At 36.5% G+C, this 27,885-nt stretch overlaps 1 protein-coding gene across 2 annotated transcripts in view; it reads left to right on the forward strand.

Moving 5' to 3' along the window:
* The window catches only part of LOC113532217 (glutamate receptor ionotropic, kainate 2), a 48,038-nt gene that overhangs the window by 14,591 nt on the left and 5,562 nt on the right, over window positions 1-27,885 (forward strand). The window contains exons 2-12 of one of the 2 annotated variants that reach the window (XM_026923477.3): window positions 1,655-1,822; window positions 2,354-2,614; window positions 3,687-3,868; window positions 5,821-5,874; window positions 7,478-7,651; window positions 18,022-18,165; window positions 19,605-19,712; window positions 19,804-19,917; window positions 21,073-21,279; window positions 25,669-25,892; window positions 27,707-27,825. In XM_026923477.3, coding sequence (XP_026779278.1) covers window positions 1,655-1,822; window positions 2,354-2,614; window positions 3,687-3,868; window positions 5,821-5,874; window positions 7,478-7,651; window positions 18,022-18,165; window positions 19,605-19,712; window positions 19,804-19,917; window positions 21,073-21,279; window positions 25,669-25,892; window positions 27,707-27,825 — 1,755 coding nt within the window. The remainder of the gene's footprint in view (window positions 1-1,654; window positions 1,823-2,353; window positions 2,615-3,686; window positions 3,869-5,820; window positions 5,875-7,477; window positions 7,652-18,021; window positions 18,166-19,604; window positions 19,713-19,803; window positions 19,918-21,072; window positions 21,280-25,668; window positions 25,893-27,706; window positions 27,826-27,885) is intronic. The other variant, XM_026923478.3, reaches the window with a different exon arrangement.

Consider the following 27,885-nt stretch of genomic DNA (forward strand, 5'->3'; position numbering starts at 1 on the left):
GGGTTTTCCGTTTACCTCCCATGTTGGTAGGTAGACTGGCTACTCTAAATTCTCCCTGTGAATGAGTGTGTGACTGTGTGTGCTTGGTGCCCTGCAATAGACTGGCATCCTATCAATAGACTGGCATCCCATCTTGGGTGCCATCCAGTGTTTCTGCATCCAATGTGATTTCAACCAGGATAAAACTGTTATAGAAAATGAATGAGTGAATGTTATAGTATAGTTTCAGTAGAAATCAGATTCCTCAGACCAGAGTACATTTTCCCAGTCTTCAACTGTCCAGTTTTGGTGAGCCTGTGCCTACTGCAGCCTCAGCTTTCTGTTCTTGGGTGACAGAAGTGGAACCTGAGGTGGGCTTCTGCTGTTTTAGCTCATCCGCCTCAAGGTTTGACGTGTTGTGCATTCTGAGATGCTTTTCTGCTCACCACAATTGTACAGAGTGGTTATCTGAATTACTGTAGCCTTTCTGTCAGCTCGAATCAGTCTCCCCATTCTCCGTTGGAAGACTGGAAGAGAATGGCCAGACTGGTCCAAGCCAACAGGAAGGCTATGGTAGTTCAAATAGCCACTCTTTACAACCGTGGTGAGCAGAAAGGCATATCAAACCTTGAGGCAGATGAGCTACAACAGTGAATACCACATCGAGTTCCACTCCTGTTAGTCAAGGATGGGAATCTGAGGCTACAGTGGGCTCCCCAGAACTGGACAGTTGAAGGTTGGAAATAGGCCAGAAGATGTTTGTCCAATCTTCAACTGTCCAATTGAAGGCCTCAGATTCCTGACCATATGTCTCTGACCATAAAAGGACATATAGTATAAATAAGATATAATATCCATTCACATGTTATAAACCATGGAGCAAAAGGTCAAGGATCATTTTAAGAGTGCCACACCCTGAAGGAGAAAGTAATGGAAAGTGGGGAGCTTAGTGAGAGAAGAAATGATGATGGGGCATAGAGTTAAAACTTGTACTGAAAAACAGAGATGTGAATAGAGTGTTCCATCTTAAAACATGGAACAGACAGTATACATAATTTATTTTTATGTAATATACAGTCAGAAATTCTAGACATTCTGGTTATTTTATGTAGCATCATAAGCACCTTTTCACTGTTCAAGCATTATTGGGTATTACTGGTTGCACACACACACACACAGAGTGAGAGAGAGAGACTGATCATAGATAATCCCAGATGGTACTTTATTAATAATGTATTTCCTGGATAATTCACACTCACTGGTGTATACATATTTCACACTAAGAAATGAATTGCCTTTTATGCACATAGATATAAGGGGAATTAACAATAAATGAGAGCCTTAATCTTTGGCAAGCAATTGATTTCTCAACCCTCTGTGGTGCAATACACTTGAAAATGTCACTAAATGTAAACTGTTTATATAGTGAGAATATAGATGTGAATCATCACTTTACATTTACATATATCAATTTGGTTGACTCTTTTATCCATAGCGGCTTACAACTGAGAGAGGGTACACGTGAGTAGTTGAGGGTTCGGGACCCAACTGTGACAGTTTGGCAGTGCTAGGATTTAAACCTTCTGACCAGTAGGCCTTAGTAGGGCAGTAAGTCTTAACCACTGAGCCACCACTGTATTTAAAACATTTAATCCTAATATCATTTCTGCAACAGGAGGGATTTTTGAGTCTATTGAGAGTGGTCCTTCTGGTGCTGAGGAGCTGGCCTTCAAATTTGCACTGAACACCATCAACAGGAACCGGACGCTGCTGCCCAACACCACGCTCACCTACGACATCCAGAGGATCAATGTGTTTGACAGCTTTGAGGCCTCAAGGAAAGGTGGGGGGAAGAGAAAGCTTTACAACTAAAGGCAGAGAGCTGTTTTGTTTCTGGAGTATATTTAAATATATTATTAAAAATATAATATACTTTATCTTACCATGGCTACTAACAACCTTGAGGGTTTGGGAGAGGGGTTGTTTTTTTTTATTATAATATAATCCTAATTATGCCCTTTTGTTCCTCTGAGACACTGTTCCCATTTTGCCGGTGATGGTAGAAATCACATAATGAACGTGCATTAGAGCCTGATCAGTGGCCTCTGAGGTGGCTTTTGTTATTTACAGAACATCGTGCATAAATTGAAGGCAAAATAGTCTGTGTTCACTTATTCCAGCTTCCAACTGTGCCTACTTTTGTGCCTGCTATACTACAGACTACACATGCAAATGTTTTATGTAGCTGTTTTTTTAGTTTCTCTCACTATAGACATTAGTCGCAGTTGTATGAGTCTAAAGACCTACATTTTTAAATAATTGACAATTAAGTAATTTTTTTTTGTCATGACTGACATCTTTTCCCTTCTCTCAGCAGCTTGTGAGCAGCTCTCTTTAGGTGTGGCAGCCATATTTGGGCCATCACACAGTTCCTCAGCCAATGCAGTGCAGTCCATCTCCAATGCACTAGGAGTGCCACATATCCAGACCAGATGGAAACACCAAGTGTCAGATAATCGTGACTCATATTATGTCAGTCTGTACCCTGACTTCTCCTCCCTCAGCCGTGCCATCTTGGAGCTCGTTTACTTCTTCAGGTGGGAGACAGTTACAGTGGTGTACGATGACAGCACGGGTGAGTAGGGCAGATAATAGATAATGTAATAGATAATGTAATAAGTAATGAGGGGTTTGTCAATTAAATTATATTTCAAGATCTGCTAAAAAGATGCTAGCACCCTCTTAACACACTGAGGATGTAGTGTTAAATGTCAGTTAATGGTTTTTGTAACTGTGGAGGCAGATGCTGTGATATACTTGTGATAATGTGTTATACAATTATTACATGGTGAATTTGGTGAAATATGAAGATATTTACATTCACATGTACAGCAGTTAGGAAAAGAGATGGTTTCATTGGGATTCCTAATCACGTTTGATGATAGGAATAAAAGAAAATGATAATGATGGTCATGATCCTGATGCTGGAAGAGACTGAAAGTATAAATGGAATATTGTTATCTGTAATCCTGCTATGCAATTTGTTCTCAGAGATTCAATTATATTTCCTTTGATTATTAAATTGCTCCACAATAATTAAAGATGTCAATTACTTTCTGTCCTTACTTAATCAATCTTTATTATAGCTCATAGGACAGAGAAAGGCATTCTATTATATTCATTAATCCTCAAATTTGTTTTTGACCATACTCAATAAAAAATAGGGCTGTTTTACTTAACTGCTGAAAAATACTTACTTAAGCTAAATTAAAAACTGTGCCTTTGAACATTTTAGGTCACTATCACATTATTCTCTAATCTCATTTCAAATTTTAATTGCGTTTAATCAAGTAGCATATGCTCAATGTATAGTCAATTTGTCCTTTTCTTCCTGTAATAGCCCTTTGTGCCTTATTGTGTTTATCCTATGGCTGTAGACACATGCATACAAAATGAAAGAAATAATGAATGAAATGAACAGATGAACAGAATTTCTGAAGAGGCATCAAAATATTCACTGAAGAATTATAATTTGAATTGAAATGTTAGGAAATACAATACGATTTTAAATACAAAACATCAGCACAAAGGAATATCACTCAGTAGGTGAATGTGTGTCGAATGTAGAAATGCCTTAACTGCTCTCTCTCTCTCTCTCTCTCTCTCTCTCTCTCTCTCTCTGTCTCTCTCACTCTCTCTCTCTGTAGGTTTGATTCGTCTGCAGGAGCTGATCAAAGCTCCCTCAAGATACAACATCCGTCTGAAAATCCGCCAGCTCCCTGCAGAGACTAAGGATGCCAAACCACTTCTTAAAGAGATGAAAAAAGCAAAAGAGTTTCACGTCATCTTTGACTGTGGGCATGAGATGGCTGCGTGGATACTCAAGCAGGTCTGTTTGATTTTCTCTCTATGCTTTTGCTCTCCCTTTCTCACTTCTCTCCCTGACTAACTCTCCAATCTATTTTTCCTCCAATATCTGTTTTTTTGGGGTTGTTGTAACCACACCAATTTGTAGCTTGTAAAGTGAATTTTGTTATGTGTATGGGTGACCATTTTGCCACAGTTTTCTCCAGGACACATTTATTTTATAAATAGATTCTTTTTTCCTGTGATACCAGATGATTAATGGCACAGAAATACAGGATATATGCATAATACAGGACATATGGCCATATCATAAATCAGGAAACTGACAACTAAAGTCAAAACACTGAAAAAAATACCAAGCAAGAAAAATGTGAAAAACAAAAAATGTGGCTTAAAAGTGTGGCTTATAAGTGACTAAACTGGGTAGGGGTGTCTATACAATTTTCAAGAAGTTGAACAATTTCTATCTCACTATTTAAATTTAAGCAAATTTGTGATATTGACCATGTTAACACCTTTGTACAAAAGGTAAGATTTTCCATGAGACTTGTCCTTTCCACTGAAGCATGTTTTCAATGCCACATCAATGGATTTGATCTAAAATGGATCGTCAGGTTTTACACAAACCTTTGTGTAAATTGAAAAAGAATGTATATATATATATATATATATATATATATATATATATATATAGAGAGAGAGAGAGAGAGAGAGAGAGATTTGGGTGACAAATTATAGGGAAAAGCAGTGGCTGTTATGTTGTGGAGGAATTTTACAATTTTACTAGCATAGTTTGGATCCACTTGTCCCCTTACAGGGATGGGTCACTGCAAATCAATAAGGTTATTGATTGAATGGTTTAATGAGTATGAAGAATGATGTAAATCATATGCTATTGCCGTCACAGTCACCAGATCTCAACCCAACTGAACACCTCTGGGAGATTTTGTACTGATGTGTTAGACAATGCTTTCTACCCTCATTATCAAAGCACCAGTTGAGGAAATATCTTTTGGAAGAATGATGTTTATCCCTCTAGTACAATTTTAGAGACTTGTAAAATCAATGCCAACGTGCACTATGGCTAGTGGTCACAAAACACCTTGCTAAGTCACCTTATGTTGGTTTTTCCTTTCATTTGTCACCTGACTCTATGTTTGCAAAGGGCCCAAAATCCCACTACAAGTTTTTATTTAATAAACTTATTTTAGAAATAAACTTCTCAAACAATAGGATCACATCATTCTTTAGAATAGAATATCGCTTTATTAATCCCACCAAGAGGAAATTCGTTTTTTCATTTAATTTGAGTATTTACTGAAAACAGAAGGTATGGTAATGAATAGAGAACAGTGCTATCCCAGTCAGGAGTCATTGAGAAACAACATCATTTAACACCTGTAGGAGCCTATTAGCACTGAATGATCTGTGTCATTATATGTGGCATTACAAAAAAAGAATATGCAACGGATATATGTCAGATTTACATAGCCAAAAATATTAAAACACTATGTAAAATACAGATCACCTGCTGCATGTCACATACTTTTATGTTAATTGCCCCTTTGTATTTAATCATGCCTGTTAATGTAAACAGCAGAATTAATTGTTTTCCTGACACAGTTATATTTTACCTATTGGAAATCTCCAATCCTGAGCATCCTGCGCAGCATGTCAAACTGTAAAGATAATTAAATTCTACAATTTATCCAATGGGTATAGAAAGGAGGAATAATAATAATAAAAAATGCTGTGATTAAATATAATCGCATTATAGGTTCAGTACTGATGAGTACCAGGTTATCTTCAATACAGTCTTGTATACAAGACAAAGAGTATAATTCTAACCATATCTTACCTCAACCACAAAGTGTGATATTGAACAATTAAACAATAATGTTTCCTTGTATTTAGGTAGCATTCATATAAAGTACATTTGGAGTGTGTAATGTTGTGTTGTGTTGTATTGTACAGGCTCTCTCTATGGGGATGATGACAGAGTATTATCACTACATCTTCACAACACTGGTGAGACATACCTCACACACACACACACACACACACACACACACACCCAGTGCAGTATTTATTCTTATTGTCACAATGTGTCTCTTTGAAATTGGTCACTTATTTTGTAAAATATGAGATAATGGAACACTAAGGGAGAGGTGGTCCTGGAACATATAGGCACAATAGTGCTACAACAGAGTGCTTCATATAATACAGTAGTGTTGAATGCTGTCATATAGATCTAGGGCATAATGACCGAGGTACAATGAGGCATTGCAACCATAATCTTTCAGTGATGCCGTGGGAAGACGGGAGGGTCAACTGTGCAATTCCTATTTGTTAAGCTTCACAAAATGTGCTCTTACAGCAAACATTTTCCTCAGAACTCTGGGTCTTACAAAAGTACATTATGCCCTATTACATAATACATATGTACTGTGACACAAATATCAATGTTAATAAAGAAACACTTACTTAGCTGGCATAATTATCCAAATTACTCCACAACATAGGCCTGTAACTAGCAGTCTTCTCTCAGTATCATAATTTGCTCCACTCATCTGTGGCAGTTTGGTGTCCTTAAGAAATCCAAAAATGCACATATAGTACAAGGTTGAATTTTGTGAGCGATGGGCCAACAAGTTTCAGAAACAGAAACAACGCCTCTCTTGCTTTTTCAGCATCTTGTTCTGCCCCAACCCTTTTGCTTACTTGATGTGACAACACGTTCACTCCCTTTTTTTTTTTGCAATATGCATGATGCGTGCGCACATGTGACTGATCTCTGTGTTCAGTATTATTACTAGTTACTAATTGGTTATCATGGAAATGAGCTGATTGTATTTTTGGAAGGGAAATGACACATTAAAAAAAATCATTTGTTAAAATTATTATTATTATTATTATTATTGCTTTATTTAATGTTATTTTTATTGAGAGAAACACAGGAACACAGGCATGATCCGACACAATTTAATTACTGGCCCTGTGTCCGTCTGTGCTGTGTAGTTGAAGGCTCTCCAGCTCTTTTTCTCTGTAAAACATGGCCGTCCTTGAAGGACGTTCAGTAATCATGGCAGCTATCCCAGGCTGCCAGATTACATTCTCACACATTTTTTTTCTCTCAGTCCAAACACAGTACAGTATACACACATACTTGCTCTTTTATACTATATACTGTACATAATACTATCCCGTTTGTGGTCAGAATAGCAAATATCGACATAAAAGTCTGTGTATAACTATGTGTAACTTATAACACATTAGAGCAATTGTGTATTCAAAACAGAGGAGTAGATGGTTAATACGTAATGCTCAAAAGGAGGATAATCCAGAGAAGTCCAGGGAAAATAAAGCATATGAACACAACATCTATCTATCTACCATTATATTGCATTATACTGTATAGCTAAGATGAATTTTAAGTGGTTAACATTACATTATACACCTTACCATTATATACAATATTATATTATAATTAATATAATGTATTGCACTGTTATCTATTATGGTGGAATTTTTTTTAAAGTAAATATTCAACAGCATATTTGCTTAGTTTGATGTTAATACAGTAAAAACAAATGATTTGGATTTATATTCTAATAATCTTATGATATCCTAGGATTTGTTTGCATTAGACATGGAGCCATATCGCTACAGCGGTGTGAACATGACTGGCTTTCGGATCCTAAACACAGAGAGTGCTCAGGTGTCTTCAATCATAGAAAAGTGGTCCATGGAGAGACTACAGGCCCCTCCGAAGCCTGACTCAGGACTGCTGGATGGATTCATGACGGTGAGACACAGAGAACAAAAACACTCTATGTATCGTGTCACTTTATGTTGTATTTACAGCTTAATCAATAATGTGTTAAACTGCAGCATGTATATCACAGGCTGCTGGTATGGAGTAAAAAGAAGGATTGCTTTGAGAGTGGCTTTTGCACAGTAAATAGGGGATCAAGCAACAGGGAGCACATGCATGCTTAATTTGGCTGCATTCACACACACAACACACTGTCTCTACAGGTAGCTGATGTTGGAGCCAAGGTCACCACATGGTGTTAGACATAATGACCATTTATCATCTCTGCCATTCAGTCTTGTGCTCTATAAAGAGACTTCCTACTAAAACTATTTCAGGGGTGTGTGTGTATATGTGTGTGTATGTGTGTGTATGTGTGTGTGTGTGAGAGAGAGAGAGAGAGAGAGTGAGAGAGAGAAAGAGAATGTATAGAGAGCATAAATAAAACCTTTTTAGGCTACCTTCTTAAGAAGAGGATGGTAAGGTGATTTGAATGGAAAGCTGCTAAAGGTAGGTGGTGTTCCAGAAATATTCATGTCCTTATTTTCAAGTTAATTTGCCTTAAGTAGCTGATTTTGGTAAGGCCTGAAATATTGACACAATCTATATACAGTTTCCTCACTTTTTATTGTCATCCCATTCATTACAAATATACAGTATATAGACAGTGCAATACAATGGTCCCTGAAGCACTAGTGGTTAGGCCACAGCACTCTCACCGCTGTAGCCCAGGTTCCATTCCTGGCCAGGGAACCAACCCCGTATGCAATGGTGTGCTCTCAGTGCCGGTCCCAAGCCCAGATAAAATTGGGCAGGGTTGCGTCAGGAAGGGCATCTGGCGTAAAAACTGTGCCAAATCAAATACACGGACCAATGATCCACTGTGGCAACCCCTAATGGGAGCAGCCAAAAGAGGAACAACAATAGACAGTGGGATACTGTCTACTGGACTGTGTGCAACATAGAGAACAATTCAATTCATGCATCATAATACAATAAATATATACTAAAGGTAAGTATGTATAAGGTAATATAGGTAACCACACAGTACACACTTACTACACAGAACAGCAGCAGAATCAGGATGAACATGTACATGAACTGGAATAAGCCAGTTTGCTGTTAGGTAAAGTCTAATTTGATTATTCAACTAAAGTAAATATGAAATGCTCTTATAATATTTTATTGTATTATTATTTTAGTACCCCAGGTGAGAAATTGTGTGTGAATGTGTGTGTGCATGGTGCCCTGTAATGGACTGCCATCCCATCCATTGTGTATTTCTGCCTCATGCCCAGTATTAGGAGGATAGGCTCTGCATCCACCGCAACCCTGATCTGAATAAAGTTGTGACTGAAGAAGAATGAGTGAATCAATGAATGAATATATACAAGAAATGGCAATGAAAAGTTCCAGTGTGACACTTCTAATAGTTTTCTTTTCTTCCGTTTCTTTGGTTAATGTAAAACAAGATATTCAGGAATAATTGTCAATTCTATAAAGATCTTCATGGTTCTTTCATACAAGTAGGACTGAAATTGCTTGAAACCCAGTGGACCAAAAGATATCATTAGATTCTAGTTTCTGTCCTCAGTTAGAGTTCTTCCTTGTTTTTGACCTTTGCCTGCCTGTAATTTTCATTTACTCCGCTGGCTAACTAAGAGAAACAGAAATAATCTAAAACTAAAGAATATATGGGTACTAGCAATAAGCATGAATAAGAAACATGGATTAAGATTACACTAGGGTGGGTATAATACTTTCCAGGGATACATTCCAAACAAAAGATTACAGCAGTCAGAGGGTGTGGAGAGGGTGGATTTGCATCAGAAGTGAGAAGAGAGAAGAAGAGAGGAAATTCATTAATTCTGTATCCGATAGAGAAAAACAAAAAGAACAACAACAAAAAAAGAAATTAAAAAGTTTTTGTATGTAGATATATGTAGAATTATTTGATCTTTCAATTATTTTGGAATTATCTTTTGAGAGTGGGCATAAGCCTCAAAGAAAGTCCTGCGAGAGAGGACACAAACTTGGGAAAAGTGATTAGTCCTTATGAGCAAATTTAATGGGAATTAAATGAGAATGCCATTGGTATCTATTGGACTATTGTTTAACTATTCATATTTATTAATGGATTTGGATGGATTCCAATGGTGTTTATGAGCATGTAACAGGGATATTAAGGAAAGTCTATATGCTTGGTTGAGATATTAGTGAAAAGGGAGGAGTATAAGTTTTGTATTTCCCCTAAACAGTTGTTATAACATAAGTAAATCTATAATTTTCATGTAATAGTAGAGAAATACTGCACCACTGGCAGTTTATGCACCCTATATAATATTATATCGTATTATACAAGAATACAATGTAATATTATACAGAGTGCATAAACAAATAATACAATATCATAATGTATTATTGTATTCTATTTCACAACTACTTTAAAGATGTTAAACAGGAAGTGGTTAAAAAATACTGGTTCACTGTAAGTGCATTCGTTTTTTGATGAAATAGGACCTAGAAGAAAGTGATTACTTGAAGAGAGACTTCTAATCACTTAATTCTTACTGAAGGATAACAAAGCATTGCAGACTTTACTAAATAATAAATATGTCCAAAGGTTTGAGCAGGATGGTGATAAAATGCTTCATTAAAGAGCTGTGTTTATGACTTCCCTAGAGATATATATCTCACTCTAATGGTGTATTTGTATTGACCCTGTTTGTAGCCATCCTTGGTTTCCTGAAACTATTTAAACATGATCAGTGTCCTGTGGCTTAATGTGTTTTTATAAATTCAGTATTGGGCTGTATTTTTCCTAATAATCTAATGTGTGAGAAATCTAAATTCTCTGATGAAAATTGAGAAAATAAAACAGCTCTTTTAATGGAGATATAGGTTGCTATATGGTACACTATAAAGAATTAGAGCCTGATACAAACACAGATCTTTTTGATTTATCTAAAGATGGACAGGGTAAATGCTGCCAACTATGGAATATAAACATTATAACACCTGTGTGTATGTGAATGAGAAGAGAGATTCACTTGCATATCTGACATGTTCAGAGAAAGACAAATCAATTCCTAGGTTTATCCAGTTTTGCTGCTTTTATCCTATTTTGCTGTTTTGATCCTGCTCTGTCTAAAACTACAGCCTTTACCATGACACACACACACACACATATACACACATGCATGCACACACATGCACACACACATACACACACGCACACACACACATGCATGCACACACAGTCCTGACAATCATCTCCATAACGGTTGCTACCAGAGATGTGGGGTTGCTGTGGAAACGGCAGCTGGCGCAGTGACCTGGTGGAGCTCCTTTGCAGCAATTTCAGCCCATCCATCAGTGCAGTGATTTATTGCTGTCTAGAAGCTCCCTGCATGAGGGGAGAGGGAAAGACACATTACAAGAGAGGCAGAGAGAGTGAGAAACAACTGTATTAGACCGAGACAGATGTCTCCAGTTCAGTCATGGGAAATGATGCACAAATTGGTTGAAATCATTTGTGCGTCAAAAGTTTCATTAAAAGTTTTCCGTCATGTTATAATTCCCATGTTGCTGCTGAAGGTTGTCTTTTTAGCAGTTGTGCTGTGCTGTTGTGTGTGTGTGTATATATATATATATATATATATATATATATATATATATATATATATATATATATATATATACTTCAGTTATGTAAATAAATACGTCAGACTATAGAATTGGGAAAATCATGTACTAATAAAACCCATTAAAGATTATAGGAACAATTTTGAGAATTGGGAAAATCATGTCCTAATAAAACCCATTAAAGATTATAGGAACAATTTTGAAACTTAGAGATCATGTAAACCATATTAAGAAACACTTAAATTCTTTTTGGGGTGATTGCACTAGAATTACATCTTTCTGGAGGCAGTAGTTAGTTCAGTGGAAAATGTCAAGGAAAAATGAGAAAAATCAAGTATCTTGCAAAGTGGTTAAAATTGATTAAAGGTTTTAATGGCTTTATGTATTGAACTGACAGGTGCAAAAAAACCACAACTTACACTATATGGCCAAATTATGTGGACCATCACACCCATATGTGGTTCTTCCCCAAACTGTTGCCACAAAGTCTGAAGCACACAATTGTAGAATGTCTTTGGATGCTGTAGCATTAGAGTAGCATCACTCTTCACATTTAGCTGGCTAGCATGTTGCTAAAAAACATGAAATATGGAGAAATATGGATTTTGTTCCAACCTTGTTGCTCGAATATACGGAGGTGAAAATGATGCAATGAGAACTGACACATGGTTAACAATGAAGAAAAACATGCAATATATCCACATATATATCCACAATATTTCTTTCAGTAATTTTATATTTAAAAGTGTTAGTGTCAATGTCATTTAATTAAAATGCCCAATAGCCTGATATGTGGGGGTACATATTTTAATGTGTTTAGATTTTGCATCAAAACAAAATCAAATGGTAATGAGGTAAGCAGAGAGGATATGTGCCATAAACAAACTTTGAAAAAAATTACCATCAATATGTATCCTTTGTAACATGCCCCTTCACTTCTTACAGCAATGACACAGCGGGCTGTATGGTGAGATTTCCAAGTTTGAATGCAAAATTTGAAAGACTATAGCAGTTATGGTGGATATGTGGGTGGGAGGAGTCTGAAGGGGAATTGGACAGTGTCTAGATACCAGATAATGTAGTTACACTAGATAATGGAGCTAATTGTAATGGTAATAGCTAATGGTTCAGGGAAGGTACTACTGCTAGTAAGCAATCACTTAGCTATGTAGGTAAATGATTGTGATGGAGTGAATCGATTACACAAGCGATAGAAATGACTCAATGGATGAGGATTTTTTTGAGTTACTGTTGCTCAGTGATTCAAACCATATATGTTCAAGCAAGAATATACAGAAGAAGAATAGCGTCAGCGAGAAGAGCAACAGGAGGCAGAGAGCAACTGTAGGGCTTTCAGTATTACACAAAGCGAAACAACTGAAGCTAGCAACAACACAATTAGCTACCATAATTAGCTAGCATGTTAGTTACATGATTATCTACCTTTGTGTTAGATTATTGCTAGCCATCTTACTTTTATTTACACGGGTGAAGACAAATCATTGCTAGAAAACATTAACTAGTTGTCCTACATCAGTTCGACTCCTTTTGTCAGGTTGGCTGGGCATACAGCTCTCGTCTGCTCTCCATTTTGTACTATATTACCATTTTCTTTAGCATTTTCTGCAGAAGACCCAGTAACTCTGCTTTAAAATCTCTTTTGTAGGCCTCCAGTTTGAAGCACTGGCTGCACACTCATAAATATCTATAATTTTGTGGTGGTGTACAGACTGCTTTGGTGTAAACAAAAAGAGATGCACATGCAACCTGACAGCAAAAAGACCTGATTATCCTAGCAACCTCACACTACCTGGTTATCCCTCCTATTTGCCTGTAACTATCTGTTACAGCACAATACAATTTTTTTTTATTACATATATATTACATCATGTAACACATAGCAATGTTGCATTCTGGGTATTGTAGTTTCGCTAAATTGATGTGTGAAAACAGGAAACTGACACAAAATCTTAAATTATGTTAAAATGCTGACATTAAGTGATACTATACTATGCAACATACTACTACATACCATGAGAAAAATATATGAACTTCTAGTTTTATGTTGGAATGCTCCTTTAATATTTTTATATAGCTGAAATGAGTGAGTCAAAAGTCTACTCTTTTTACATTTTTTTTCACTTCCCAAATTGCATTATATGCAGCTAGAAAATTTGTAATTAGGTTAGATTTCTGCTCCATCTATCTCATTATTAATAGACTGCTCTCTCAATTGCTTATGGTTACATTTAGCTACTGTGCCATTATACTGTGTGTGGGCTCTTTTGCTTTTCTCACTTTTCCTGGTAATTGTTGAAATGATTTGCACACAGTGTTAGCATTGAACAAACACCTATGGTTTAACTTTGAGGTTGTGTGCATTGTGCGAGTGTGCACCACTACTAGCCTACTTTAACTAACTTAATGAAACCTCCACTCCTGAAAGTGTCAAAACCCATTTATACTGGGGTGTATTGTATAGAGTGCGAGATGTACTATATCTTGTAGGCCTATGTCTACCATTAGATAGTGATATAGATTATAGGATAGTTTTACACCATGTCAATGTTTGTATTCACATCAAATTTGTTGGGTTTTTTATTGTAGTCCAATAGCATTGCATATTAAATTAATGAAAAATTATCTATTAATATAATTTGTAATGACATTGGATTTTCATATTTAGCAGCAAAATAACTTTAGATACAGATAGGCCTGTCACCATAATTATGTTACAAATTATCATACCATATATGGACATGACCTCGATCATTTTTGCTGACCTTGATGTTGCCCATTGTGTTTACACACGTTTGTTTACATAAGAATGAATGTCACCAACATTTTAGCCATTCGCATTGCTTCTGTCCTCTTGTCTGCACTAGGGCTGTCAAGTTAAAATTGAACTTCGAATATTCATCGAATTTAAGATAAAAATGCATATTCTAATATGCATATTCTAAAATGCATATTCTAATAATTCTGATTTTAATTAAAACATACTATTGAAAAATGACACACAAGATATTAACAATGCAAAGCAATGTTTTTTGAAGAATAATTATAGTGTTTAAAATAATCCAGTCACAGTCGATAATGTCGGGGATTGACCCGCATAAGCTGCGTGAGCTGAAGCTGAACAGTGAATGAACACCAGTATACTGAAGTGCTTTACTAGCGGCTTAATTAACTCACCCAAACACATCCTATACACATATGAGATTAATCAGACATATACACAACATAAACATAATATTACAACTTGCTTCTGCATAAAAAGATGCTAATGCATAAGTGAAGTTGAACTTAAGTAAGGCGCTATGTAGAATGGTACATACGCTCTTTCTGTATCAACGAACTAAAACACAGACAGTGAAGAACTAAAGCATAAAGAAAATCTCCACACAAATGCCTTTGCGTTATGTCCAGAGGAGGATGAGTCCTAAATTGACTTTGTCAAACATGTTACTTTGTTCTACTTGTTGTTCTTTATATCTAACTTACAGCTAATATGTTGTTACTTTGCACTTTTTGTCAACAAAGCTCCTAACCATTGAGAAACCGGATTGGGAGTATATTGCCTGTTAAAGAATGAATGACTCCTACACTCCTGTGCCAAATGTTTAATATTTAGTGCCATTTTTGTTAATGGAGCCCGAGAGTCCATTTTATTTATTGTTTGGCTTGTGTGGTTTTATTTTATTTATGTTTTATTTATTTAGGATACTTATTTTTTGACATTACAATTTCAGTGACTGAATATTCTTAAGAATTAAAAGGTCATTGCTCTTTGAAAGTGTGTATTTGCATTATGATGCTATTATAATATCATTATATCTGTGGCATAAAATGGTCTTAAAATGACAATAATATTGTTTACTGCAATTATTTCTGGGACAGTATAGCGTCCAACAAAAGTACTTATCATGACAGGCCTAGATACAAAGTTGCAGCATTGGCAATCTACACATTTTTGGTCTGTGTGTATGTGTGTGTGTGTGTGTGTGTGTGTGTGTGTCTGTGTGTGTTTGTGCGTTTGTTTAAGTGAGAGAGAGAGAGAGAGAGAGAGAGAACATGACCAAAAAACCAAAGGGCTTGGAGGTGGAGATAAATAGAAAGGCTTTTCTATTCTCTTTTTGACATCACACACACACACACACACACACACACACACACACACTGAAATGCATTCCCTAGTGCTAGAAGAGACGTCTGCAATTACTCCCTTTGGAGCCAGAAGCAATCATTAGCTTAGTAATACATCTTCACACAGTGACAGCTGAACTGCACACACACATGCACACAATCCCGTGCTCACACAAACTCACAGTTCTGTCAGTCTCTTTGCTCCGTGAATAACTCTGTGTGTGTCTGAATATCTAAACATCAATGAGCCTGGTGACTGATGATGAGTCTAAGGCATGCTATTATGTCAGCACTGTGTTCCTGAAGATTTATGTCACATACTGTATGCCAGTGGCATTAAATTTCCTTTCACCCCTAAGTCTCAATGGGACAGGGTTCAAATCATATGACAATAATCCTACACTAACTGTATAAGAAAAATGGAAATTTATAGCAAAATTAGTGTTTAGATAATTGTATATTAATCTAAGTAACATGCAATAGCCCAGGATTACTTAAATGGGGCTATAATTACTCTAAATGCAGAGGCAATTTAGTGCTTATTTTATTCGAAACAACATGCAATTACAGATCATAGCACAGAATAAATAAAATGAAGCTATAATTAGTGTACAATCAGAGCAAAATTTTTGTGTTTGTGTTGTTTTTAATTAACATTCAATTGCATATCTTATACCAAAGAAACTGGTGATTAGGAAGGAATAAAACACTTCAGGACATGCTGTTGTAGGAAAATAATCCACAGTGGGCCCATAATTTTCCTTTAACACCATGTCCTAGAGTGCCTTATTACTAAAGATTACAAATTTAATTTAATACATAATGGCACATAATGCTTTTTTATATCCCCCTTTTTCCTCCAAATTTGGTCCCCTGCCAGTTCCCTCTTACCAGCCAGCTCTCCCCATCATATGACAACTACCAACCAAGAAAGGGTGAAAGCTAACAAATGATTCCTCTTTTTGAACCACACGTTTTTGAACTGATGCTTAGGCTGCAACACAGGGCGGAGTAACACACTCAGAGGAAAGTGCTATCTACCATCTTCCGCATACATGAGCACACAGACACCCGTGACTGGCTAGCGTCACTGTGATTGACAGGGGAGCATAAGTATGTCCCTCCCACCCAGAAAGCACAGCCAATTTTGCTACCGGATGGATGGCTGTGGCATCATTTGGGATTTGAGCTTGCAAACTCTAGATGATACAGCAAGCACTTTTTTCTTGTGCCATTAGAGAGCAAGTTTATAGTTTCATTTAATGTTGTGGAATGTCCGTGAAACAAATTAGTTCCTGTTATCACTTACTTTATAGCAGCTATAAACAGTCGTTCCCTCACCAGCCTCTCTTTTTCCTGTCTCTTGAAGTTAATAAGACAAAAACACAGCTTGTTACTAACAAGGCAGAAAGCGCAAATCTTCTCTATCCTGTAGACCCCTATCTAAGACTCTCCCGTGGCAGAAAACTTACTGACCATTACAAGGTGTGGACAATTATAAAATATAACTATCGAACATTTCCCCACTTTTTGAACAGGATTCAGGACCAATTTTTAGCATTGATATCTTCCTATGTGCCACTTGTTTCTGATTATAAATTCGTTTTGTGGCGCTTGTCTCACAGCTCCTTTAACATGATGTAAAGAGAACTCTGGAGCATCTCTCTCTGAAACTTGATGAACAGCTGACTGGTTCACTGGTGTGTGCCATAATTATGGGAAATTTTGACAAGCTGTTATATGAACCTTCTGCTCTAATGGCTCCATTTCCATTTCAGCCTAAATAATCATTTGACTTATAATAACAATAATTTAAGAAGGAGCTACTAAAAATGTCTACCTTCTAAATGTGAAGCAAATTAGGGATCTGATTTATAACTTTTATTTTTACTATATATTAATATGTTAGGACAGCAGCTACAGTAGTCACAGAATAAAATTCCCTAATTCCATGTTTTGTTTTTATCTGAACTTAACTCCAGATAGGAAAAGGGGATTGCAGGAGCATATTAACTCACTATAATCCCCTAAAAATGTACTAAAATTTAACACTAATTGTGGCTTATTGTCTGTTTTAATTTCTTGTTTATGCCATTGGTAGACGATTTCACAAAAACAATTTCTGTGGATGAAAAGGATGAAACTGAGATATTGAGGCTTGTATAAAGCTTGCTCAGGGCTAGGGCTGGCACTAGATCTTGGTGAGAAGAAGGAAACTGGTATCAGTCCCCACTTGCAAGACCTGACAAATACACATATGGTTGAACTCGCACTTTGCCTTAAATGAAGTACAAAGGCCGAAACCCAGTCTACATAAATACATGGTGCGAAGCAGGATGCTCTGGCATTATGGTTCAGATCTTCATACTTCAGGCTTGTTGTAGATGCTGTAAATGTAAAATATAAATGAGATTTCTACAGACGGAAAAGCACCAGAATGTGCATCAGTGTCCTTGTTCGCTAAAAGAACACTTGAATTACTAAACTAATTTTCAGTGTTACATTAAATTAATTTTATGTATCACACCTTTGGGGTGTGTGTGTGTGTGTGTGTGTGTGTATGTTCACAGACAGATGCAGCTCTGATGTATGATGCAGTGCATATTGTAGCAGTAGCCGTGCAGCAAGCACAGCAGATCACTGTGAGCTCTCTACAGTGCAACCGACACAAGCCCTGGCGCCTCGGAGGGAGGTTCATGAGCCTCATTAAAGAGGTACACACACACATACACACACACACACACATTCTTATTCATACATACAGATGTAATGTATATACTGTACAAAACAATTTTAGGTACATGTCATCCAGGATTTATCCTAAATGGCTTTTTTTTTTTTTTATTTTTTTAAAAATCAATTTTATTCAAAGTATGCTAGATCATACATGGTAAAAAAAAAAAAAAGTTTTCAGTGGCAGTCATGCAACAAATATGGTTCTGTAGTGGAATGGACAGAAAAATTATGGTTTACACCCTAACATTTGTGATCTAATTTGTGACGAACTTGTCTGTAATTGAATTCCTTCTCATCATCAATATCATCATATTATGTTCAGGTTATTATGTTATTTTGTGTGTAGTATTTTGTAGTGTAAGCTGGATCATATTTTAAGTCTAACAATCAATTTTGCTTTCTTTATGATACTTTATGATATCCTCTGTACTTTGATTATTTTTAGATGGTATTATCGTGGGCAGTTTGTGCAAAGGTCACACACTCCCCCATCTTTTTTCCTTTGTTACACCCTCTATCTCTTGAACTTCGATCTCTTCTTTCTTTGTCTTTCTCTGCCCATTTCTCGGACAGCTTTGAAGTCAGACTTAAGAAAAAGTCACTCAGAGCAATGAACACAGAATCTTCTTTGTAGTGCAATGCTGTGCCCAGATGCCAGCATGATACACAACAGATTATGCTTTTGATCACACTTTTATCACAGAGAGAGAGAGAGAGCGAGAGAGAGAGGCAGCTGCATACACTGGTCCTTCACAGAATGTGTGTTCGTAGAATGTTTATTGTTTTATTATATACTGTAGGTCACAAGACATGTTTAATTAATGTTTAATTAATAAGAATATAAGTATACATGTATGTGAATATAGTAATATTGCAATTTAAAAAGCAGACATCAGTGACTGCTTCCGAAAAGCATTTTTTTTATTCTAATGTTTTAATTCTTTTTATTCATTCATCTTTTGTAACTGCTTTATCCTTTATATAGAGTCTGTCCAGGGAACACTGAGTGAGAGGCAGGGATACACTCTGGGTGGGAAGCCAGTCTATCACAGGGGATCATACACACACACACACTACTGGCATGTATTTGAAGGAGAAAACCATGTGAAGATCCCTGGTGCGGTGAGGCGGGATTGTTACCCGTTGCGCCACCATACCAGTCTTATTCTAACAATGTAAAATGAAAAGCATTAAAAAAAAATAAGCACTTCGATGTGTACTTATGTATACTTATATTACATGTAAATATAGAAAAGGAAATATGCAACAAGGGAGTTTTTTAATCTTTTTTCATCATTTTTTTAAAACTTTTTTCATCAGTCAAGAATGAACTCTTTTTTTGTTTTTAATTATTCACATTTTTACAGCTATAAGAATTTAAAGCATGTAATAGAGTGCCTCAATATGTTCTTCAAAGGCTTCGTGGGATGGTCTGACAGGGCGAGTTCTCTTCAACAAAACCAATGGCTTGAGAACGGACTTTGATCTAGATGTGATCAGTCTGAAGGAGGACGGACTGGAAAAGGTACTGTGTATTTGTCTTTTCTGCATGTCTGTGTACATTGTACATTTCCTTATGTGAATTTTATATATGCATATGTCTATTGGATCAACAGATTGGCACATGGGAACCTCTGAGTGGCTTAAACATGACAGAGCATCACAAGAGTAAAGCAGCCAATGTTACAAATTCCTTGTCCAACAAATCACTAAAGGTCGCCACTATTCTGGTAAACACACGCACTTACAAATATACATACATATACTCAAATACACCTCACTGTCCCACTTGCAGCATATTATTTCAGCTAGGAAATAATGAATGAGTTTAAAAAAATTTTATGACTGTCCTAAATCAAAATCTCAATGCAAAAAATATATGTCCCTGAAATACTATGGGATGTATTCAATGGCAATTAATTAATTATATAATTCGTTAATTGATTAGTCCACAAAAAGGATTTTAAGAAGAGACAGCATCTTAATCAGAGACATTGCTTTTCATGAGGATAGAATTTGGTATGGATAAAATTATGAACAACACTTATATAAAGTGAGCTGTAACCGTGGCAGACGAATACTTTCACAGGCGAGCACACCAACTGAACAAAAACTTTATTTTTTTAGCATTATTTTATTGATTTGAAAAGTAAAAATAGCAAATTAAAAGTATGAAAAATAGTCTACATTGCATGCAGACATTATGATTTCATGATCTTGATTTAGTATCCTATGGCTTCTTCTAGTTCATCAAAAACTTATTTCTAGATTATTTCTATCTTTAACATGATAATTTATGTTTTTATGTGATTTCTTTCTGGTTTAAAGGCATGTGTTTGTCTTTAAAGTCCATGGTCTAGATGCTATTTGAAAACCCGACATCTCTAAAAATCTCTAGTCAAGAAAAATCTGGCAACCTCATAGGCACGATCATTTTAATGCTAATGATAAAGATAATTTTCATTTTAATAACCTGAATGGGCCACCCAGAAAGGTCATTTGAGCTGACTCTTAATACAGAGAATATTAATATTAATTAACATATACAATACTAAGTATATTCAGAGACAGTTCCGTTTTTAACTCTGATTGTTACTTGCATTGCTTAAGGTGATGACATCTCAAGCTATAAAATGAAAAACGTTAGTTTACATCCACAGGTCCCACTGACACAGTCACAGCAGCACTCACTGAGCGGTATTTAATTTTAAACCAGATTATAAACCCTCTTATGATGGTCATTGTTATTGATTACATTTTTTACTTATTCTGCAGTCTACCAAAGAAAGATCATTCAGAGTTCTTTTCCAAATGTCCCCAGGATAATAGACTTATGCTAAATTTTGTCCCTAGCTTTTCATTCCTCATCTTTCCCAAACATACAGGAAGAACCCTATGTGATGTTTAAGAAGTCAGATAAACCGCTCTGTGGCAATGACCGCTTCGAGGGCTATTGCGTGGACTTGCTGCGTGAGCTCGCTGCTATTCTTGGATTCCGTTATGAGATCCAATTGGTGGAGGACGGGAAGTATGGAGCAGTAGAGGAGAGCACAGGCCAGTGGAACGGCATGGTGCGAGAACTTATGGACCATGTAAGTCTTTGTTTTGGTTTCACATGGACTCTAATAGATTTTCAATAAATACCAAGTACAGACATTTACCTTTTCTTGTACTTATTTATGGCAATTTTTTTATCCTATACAAGTGAGGCAGAACACAAGTAAATGGCTAACTTGGTAGAAGTCTTGGTATATGAAATGCGGACTAATGAAGACTGACCAAAGAAAAAAAAAAACTACTGTTTACAAATCTACTGTTTTGTGCAAAAATTGCAATACCACTGTATAAAAAGTAACGATGATAAATTTGACATATAAATGTATTTCACAGACACTTTTTCCCAATTCCTTTCAAGCTAACTGTTTACGCATTTGAGTACAGATCAAATAGATGCCTTAAAGATATTGTAAGTGTGTTTATAATGAATCTACATCATGAAATATTGTGCATTAAGAATACAGAATCAAGAATGTTTTCAGGTGCCAAATATACAGGGCTCAAATCAGTTGGACTTGACAAATATGTGGCACATTTGGTATACACAAATATCATATTATCATGACTCTCCAGAGACAGGGATAGATTCAAGCAAATAGAAAAATCAGTGCCAGACAGTCCCAGTCAGTTTACCAGTAAAGAACAGTATCAGAGCCAAGACAGATTCACTTTAGAGTTTCCAGGTCAACTCTGGCATGCAAAGAACAACAGCATTAAGCAGATAAAAAAATTATTCAGAAATAACTTGTGTCATACAAAAGGATAGCAAACAATAATCCATTGCTCACACATTGAGCTAGAAACAGTGGCAAGACTTCATAACTACATGCATATAACAGGCAGTTTAAGTATAGACAGAAATAAGCTTAAATTTAAAAATGGTATACAAGCAGTTTTGAAGTAAGAACTTGTGATGACAACCTCCTCTGGTTGGTGGGAGAAGTTCACTAACTGACTCTGGCCTAAAACCATTTATCCACATTTGGAATGTTGGTTTGACCAGGAGTTTATGGAAAAAGAGGAGGTTGATTGCCTAGAACACACTGGGGTTAGTTTTATAGAGGAATGAATTAAAGAAAGCTTTTATCTAATGGTGTGTTTTCAAGAAATAGGATCATTATGGCTTGGTTGTTGAATTTCTCTGGCCCACTAAATGGGAGCCACAAGGAGTTTTAGGAAAATAACAGCTTAAAATTTTGTTGTTTTGTTGGTTTGTTAATTCAATTACTGTAATACTCTAATACTGGTTTTATTCCCAAGTACGTAATACTAATTAGTAATAGTACTGAATCAGGTTAAAAAAATACCCAAACAGAACCCAGCAAGCTATACCATTCATTATGCTCTTGCATTGCTGCTTATAGCGCTTGCATTTGGCCCATGCTCGCTGCCAGCTCCTGGGTGCACTCATTCTTCCCTTCCATGGGGCTGAACAGCCGAGCCTTCTATCCATTTCCATTCTTGCTGTGACAACGCAGAAAAGGAGCTTACTAGGCAGTGGAGGCATTATGTTTTTGGGTTGTCTGTCCAAGTGTCCATCCAAGATTATTGTTAGCATGATATCTCAAGAATGAGTGGCTGAATGTTCATAGGATTTATATGAAATTATTATTGTAATCATTAGATGAACTTTTGGAATTGATCCAAAAGGGTCATGGTTACAACAAGGTCAAGTGTCTTAAATAGTTTTTCTTCAGTAGCTTCCTTTTAAGGAAAAAGTACTGTATATTTTAATGGTATTTCAGGAATACATATTTGTAACAAGAAAGACAGACTTGTTGGTGGTGGAGGTTTCCTGTCGACGGATTTGCCGTCATGTTCTACTTGTTTTCTTCCGAGAGGGCTTTGCAGCAATGTCAGACCAAAATAACTGGTCCGAGACCAACTGTGCGAGGTGGTCTTGGTCCAGTTCCATTTGACCTCTAGCATGATTTGATTTCAATGAGAAAGAAATTCAGTCTTGAATCAAGCCAACTGCACGAAGTGAACCAACAATATACTTTAAATTGTGAGCGACATCTTTCTGTTAAGGTAAGCTGCTAACCTGAGCCACGAGGCAATGTGATGAAGACTATGTGATGTGTTCTGGAGATTTGGATCAATGGACAAAGAAAACAAATGGTGGAATGTGATACACAATTTTTGTGACTGGTTATTTCTATAATTATGTAGTAATTTATTGAGTGTGGCTCAGGGGGAGTTTTTCATGATTTCTCTGCATGCTTGCCAAAGGTATGTTTACTTTTTGTCATCATATTTCTGACCAAAGAATGAAGGAGGTTTATGTTTTTAGCCCTGCATTTCCCTAAGCCAACATTTTTGCTTTTGATTCATTTAATTGCATGGAGTGAGAAAATAAAACAAACCAAGAAGTGAACAAATTAGTATCAAATTTTGCTCTGATTCAGACCAGACTAATAGCTATGAAAGCGCCCTTGCAAGTATTATTGTTATTGGTTGATTAAACTGCTCAACCCAGCCATCCAGTTTATCAGTGGCACTGGAACCCCATCGGGTGTTGTTGATTTTTTCCAGTCTCATGCTTCTCTGCCAGCAATCACCGCTGACATGTCCCAGAGCGGTTATGCTTGCTCAGGATCAGGGATAGGAAGCCAGCTCACCTTCACGTTTATCCTAATGAGGTGAGATGCAGGTGGAGCACCAGAAGGCTGCAGGGAGCTCAGGAGCACCTGTTAGTCCTCAGCTGGTGCCTTCAGAAGTGCCTCACAAGTCAAGGAGGGCCTGGTTTTGATCGCCTTGGCAAAGGTTTATAACAGTGTATCAGTTCTTCTACCCAGTTTTTTATTTGACCTTTTTTTTTCTTACAGTGCTTTTCAGCACTCTTGCCAACATAAATATTTTCAAAACTTAAATATAAGGCGCACACACACACACACACACACACAGTGTGTTGCTGTTGTAGCTTGGTTCATGGTCAAGGCCTGCTCTGAGTCCTACTCAGAGGAAATATGCATAAAGATAACATAGTTTATCATAATTCACACATAATTTATACTCACTCATTAAACACTCATTCTCCGTGACTGTTGCATTCCATCACAGCTGGCGTTTGTCCACACTTATGGTGTAGGGCTACCACGAGCCAACATAACAATTTAAGGGCTCCTTAGAATAGTCTCTGGAACTGTATTGGAGGGAAGAACACCATTCTTTTGAGCCATCACCTCAACTGGTGGTTTGATGGTGGTGATGGGGAGTGCTAACATGTCGGCACAAAATCTTATCTCACATAGTTGTTCAGATGGGTTGTAAACTGGTGACTATGAAGGCCATGACATATTTTTATATCATTTTCAAATTCATCAAATCATTTTATGAGCTCTTGTGGTCTGGTGATTGGAAGAGACCACTCCTATCAGGATAGTATGTCATCACAGGATAAAGGTGGTCAGTCAGAATAGCTTAATAATAACAGAATAACTTTGTGTGGATTTGAAGTGACTTCCCTCTTGGGGAAGTGAACCCAAACCATACGAAGAAAATGCTCCCCACAGCATAACAGCCCTCTGTCTTTTAAGATGTTGCCTGTCTGTATTTCATACAATTCTCGTACCATTTCATTCTTAATTGGGACATATGGGGAATCTTAGCCCTGAGATAATGACAGGTGGAGGAGATGGATGAGAGCTTGGCAGGTTGTAGGAGCATTGTTAATCTTTTCTCCAGGGGCCTTATTAACAGACACAGTAGCCAGAGCATGTCCATGTGTAAAAACACTCTATCATCCAACACAGTGAACATAGCTGAATGAATAACTGATATAATCCTTTATTATATCATACATTAGCTGTGTGATCAGTTAAACACTGGATGGTTAGTACACCCGATTCCTTGTGGATCTCATCAGATTGTTTAAATGGCACAAAACATACTATCATCATTACTTACACTCAATAATAATGTGGCTTTTTAAAATATTGTTTTAGCCAACACTTAAGATTAATTCAATAAAATTGTACTAGTTGTTTAATGATGTCTGTTATTTTAAAGTCTTGTGCCGTATCTTATATAATAATCCATAAATATCTTTTCATCCAGCAGTCTGATGTCATTTACATTGTGCCAATGTTTCTACCACTGCTATTTTTAAGAAGCATGTTATTTCATATCTTATGTAGGAAAGTCAATTTTATATTATAGTTTAAAAGTTTGGAAACTTTAATTGCATTTAAGAATGCATGCATTGCAATAAACATATGAGTATGTTGAGTAAAATGAGTAAATTAATTGCTGTTAATTTATGTGTATACAGTGAGATCATCCTAAATTATGAATTAGCATTTCACATAACCTGAAGAATATTATGATAAACTAGCTAGACCACAAGAAATTAGTCCATTATTTGAGGGATATGAATCAATGTTTCTTAATTGCTTCTCTCTCTTTGCTGTTTTGCTTGACAGAAAGCAGATCTGGCAGTGGCTCCCTTGGCCATAACATATGTGAGGGAGAAGGTGATCGATTTTTCGAAGCCCTTCATGACTCTTGGCATCAGCATCCTGTACCGCAAACCCAATGGCACAAACCCTGGCGTCTTCTCCTTCCTCAATCCCCTTTCCCCTGATATCTGGATGTATATTCTGCTGGCTTACTTGGGTGTCAGTTGTGTGCTGTTTGTCATAGCCAGGTAACATGTCAACTTTAGTGGAGAAAAAAAGAATATATTTTTTTAGAAGATAGGAAAATTCTCCAAAACACTTTGCTTTGTACAGTATATTCTTCCATTTTGTTTAACCGCAAGACTTTTGAGTGGTGTCTCATTCTAAGGCCCTCAGAAGTATTGTGGTTAAAGTTGTGTGACTCTCAGTGTTACTGGCACTATGATACCTAAAAAGAAAAGCCACAATTGTCACCTAAGTTGGTTCAGAATATGCATAGAACAAAATTATTTGATGTTGGCGTACAATGGGTAAGTTTGGTTTGTCTGGCTCTTGGAACCCTCTGTACATTACTGACAAAATTTACATTATGATTGTATTTTTAATAAAGGCAGGCTAATCCATTGTAGGAAAATCTTTATTCCAAGTAAAAACATAAGAAACATTAGAAAATTGACATTACCAGGAAAAATAATACAAGAAGCTAGAAACAAAACATAAGAAAGATCACATGATCATAAGTCAAAATGGCATGCAACAATCAACAAAGTCACACTACAAACGGGTATATACACAGACTACAACTGTGTCTCCATACAGTTAAGCTCCAAATATCAATAACTTCCTGTGACATATATGTATACTGTGCTGTGAAAAAGAATTTCCCCTCTCCTGATTTCTTCTATTTGTGCATATTTGTCACACTAAATTTGGTACAGATCCTCATCCAAAATGTAATATAAGACAAGGAGAACATAATAAAACACAAAACACAATTTTTAAATGATAATCCCCCCTTCCCCCGACAAAACTTAATAACAGGTTGTGCCATCTTCAGCAGCAACTACTGCAACCAAACGCTTCTGATAACTGAAGGCTGGCAGAACCCAATTATGATATCTATTAAATTTGGGTAACTGGTTGATTGAGTAACTAAGGGAGGAATTACTTTTTTCTCTCACAATGCCAGTTGATGTTGTATAGTTTTTTTTTTCCTTCAATAAATGAAACGATCATTTAAAAACTGTATTTTGTGTTTACTCAGGTTGTTTTTACCTTTTACATTTTCTTGAAGACCTGAAACCATTAAGCAAATGACAAAAGTGCATTAATAGAAGAAATAATGAAAAATACTTTCTCACGGATCTGTATATTAACTCCCCCTCCCCACCCCCATCCCCTAATTTTCATTTTGGATTCCAATAATTCTGGGGTTGACTATACATTAGGTTCTCAATTCTAGTCCTGCATTTTAGCAGGGTTTGTTGATTTACCTGCTCTAACACTCATACTCTGCCTGTTAATGAGCTGGTGATTGAATTGGGTGCCTTTGATCAGTTAAATCAGCAAATCATGCTGGACTGGAGATAGACACCACTGGGTTTACATGTCTGTTTTAGGGTGCTACCTTTCATTTTATGAATTCCAATGAGCCAAGAGACATATGTACAGTACACTTAAGAAGAAATATCACTTCTGTACCCTTTAGTCAAGTTGGATTGCTTGCAATTTAAAGACAGTTATTGCAATAAGAGCTCCTTTGACAAAAGAGGTTCAGCTAGTGGACATAGAGTGGTTATACATTTACAATAAATCTGTTGAATTATTTAATAGGTAGGCATATTCAGCATAAAATGAATGGATAATACAGTTTAATGAAATATTCAAATGTCCTACAGATTTTGGGATAACACTGGATAAATCCATTTAACAGTAATGACCATACCTTTATTGAAATACAAGATCAGTCAGTCCATTGATGGACAACTGTTGTATGTATAGCAGTTTCTATTTCTCTTTAATGCCTGTCTAACCAACTTTTATCTCTTTTTCTCCACAACAGGTTCAGCCCATATGAGTGGTATAATCCTCATCCCTGTAACCCTGATTCTGACATGGTGGAGAATAACTTCACTCTGCTAAATAGTTTCTGGTTCGGAGTTGGGGCTCTCATGCAACAAGGTAGACGCTTCAGCCTGTCTGTGCTACTTTTCTGGATCACTGTAGCCCAGTCGGCTTCTC

Source organism: Pangasianodon hypophthalmus, chromosome 18, assembly GCF_027358585.1.
Source record: "Pangasianodon hypophthalmus isolate fPanHyp1 chromosome 18, fPanHyp1.pri, whole genome shotgun sequence".
Lineage (NCBI taxonomy): Eukaryota > Metazoa > Chordata > Actinopteri > Siluriformes > Pangasiidae > Pangasianodon > Pangasianodon hypophthalmus.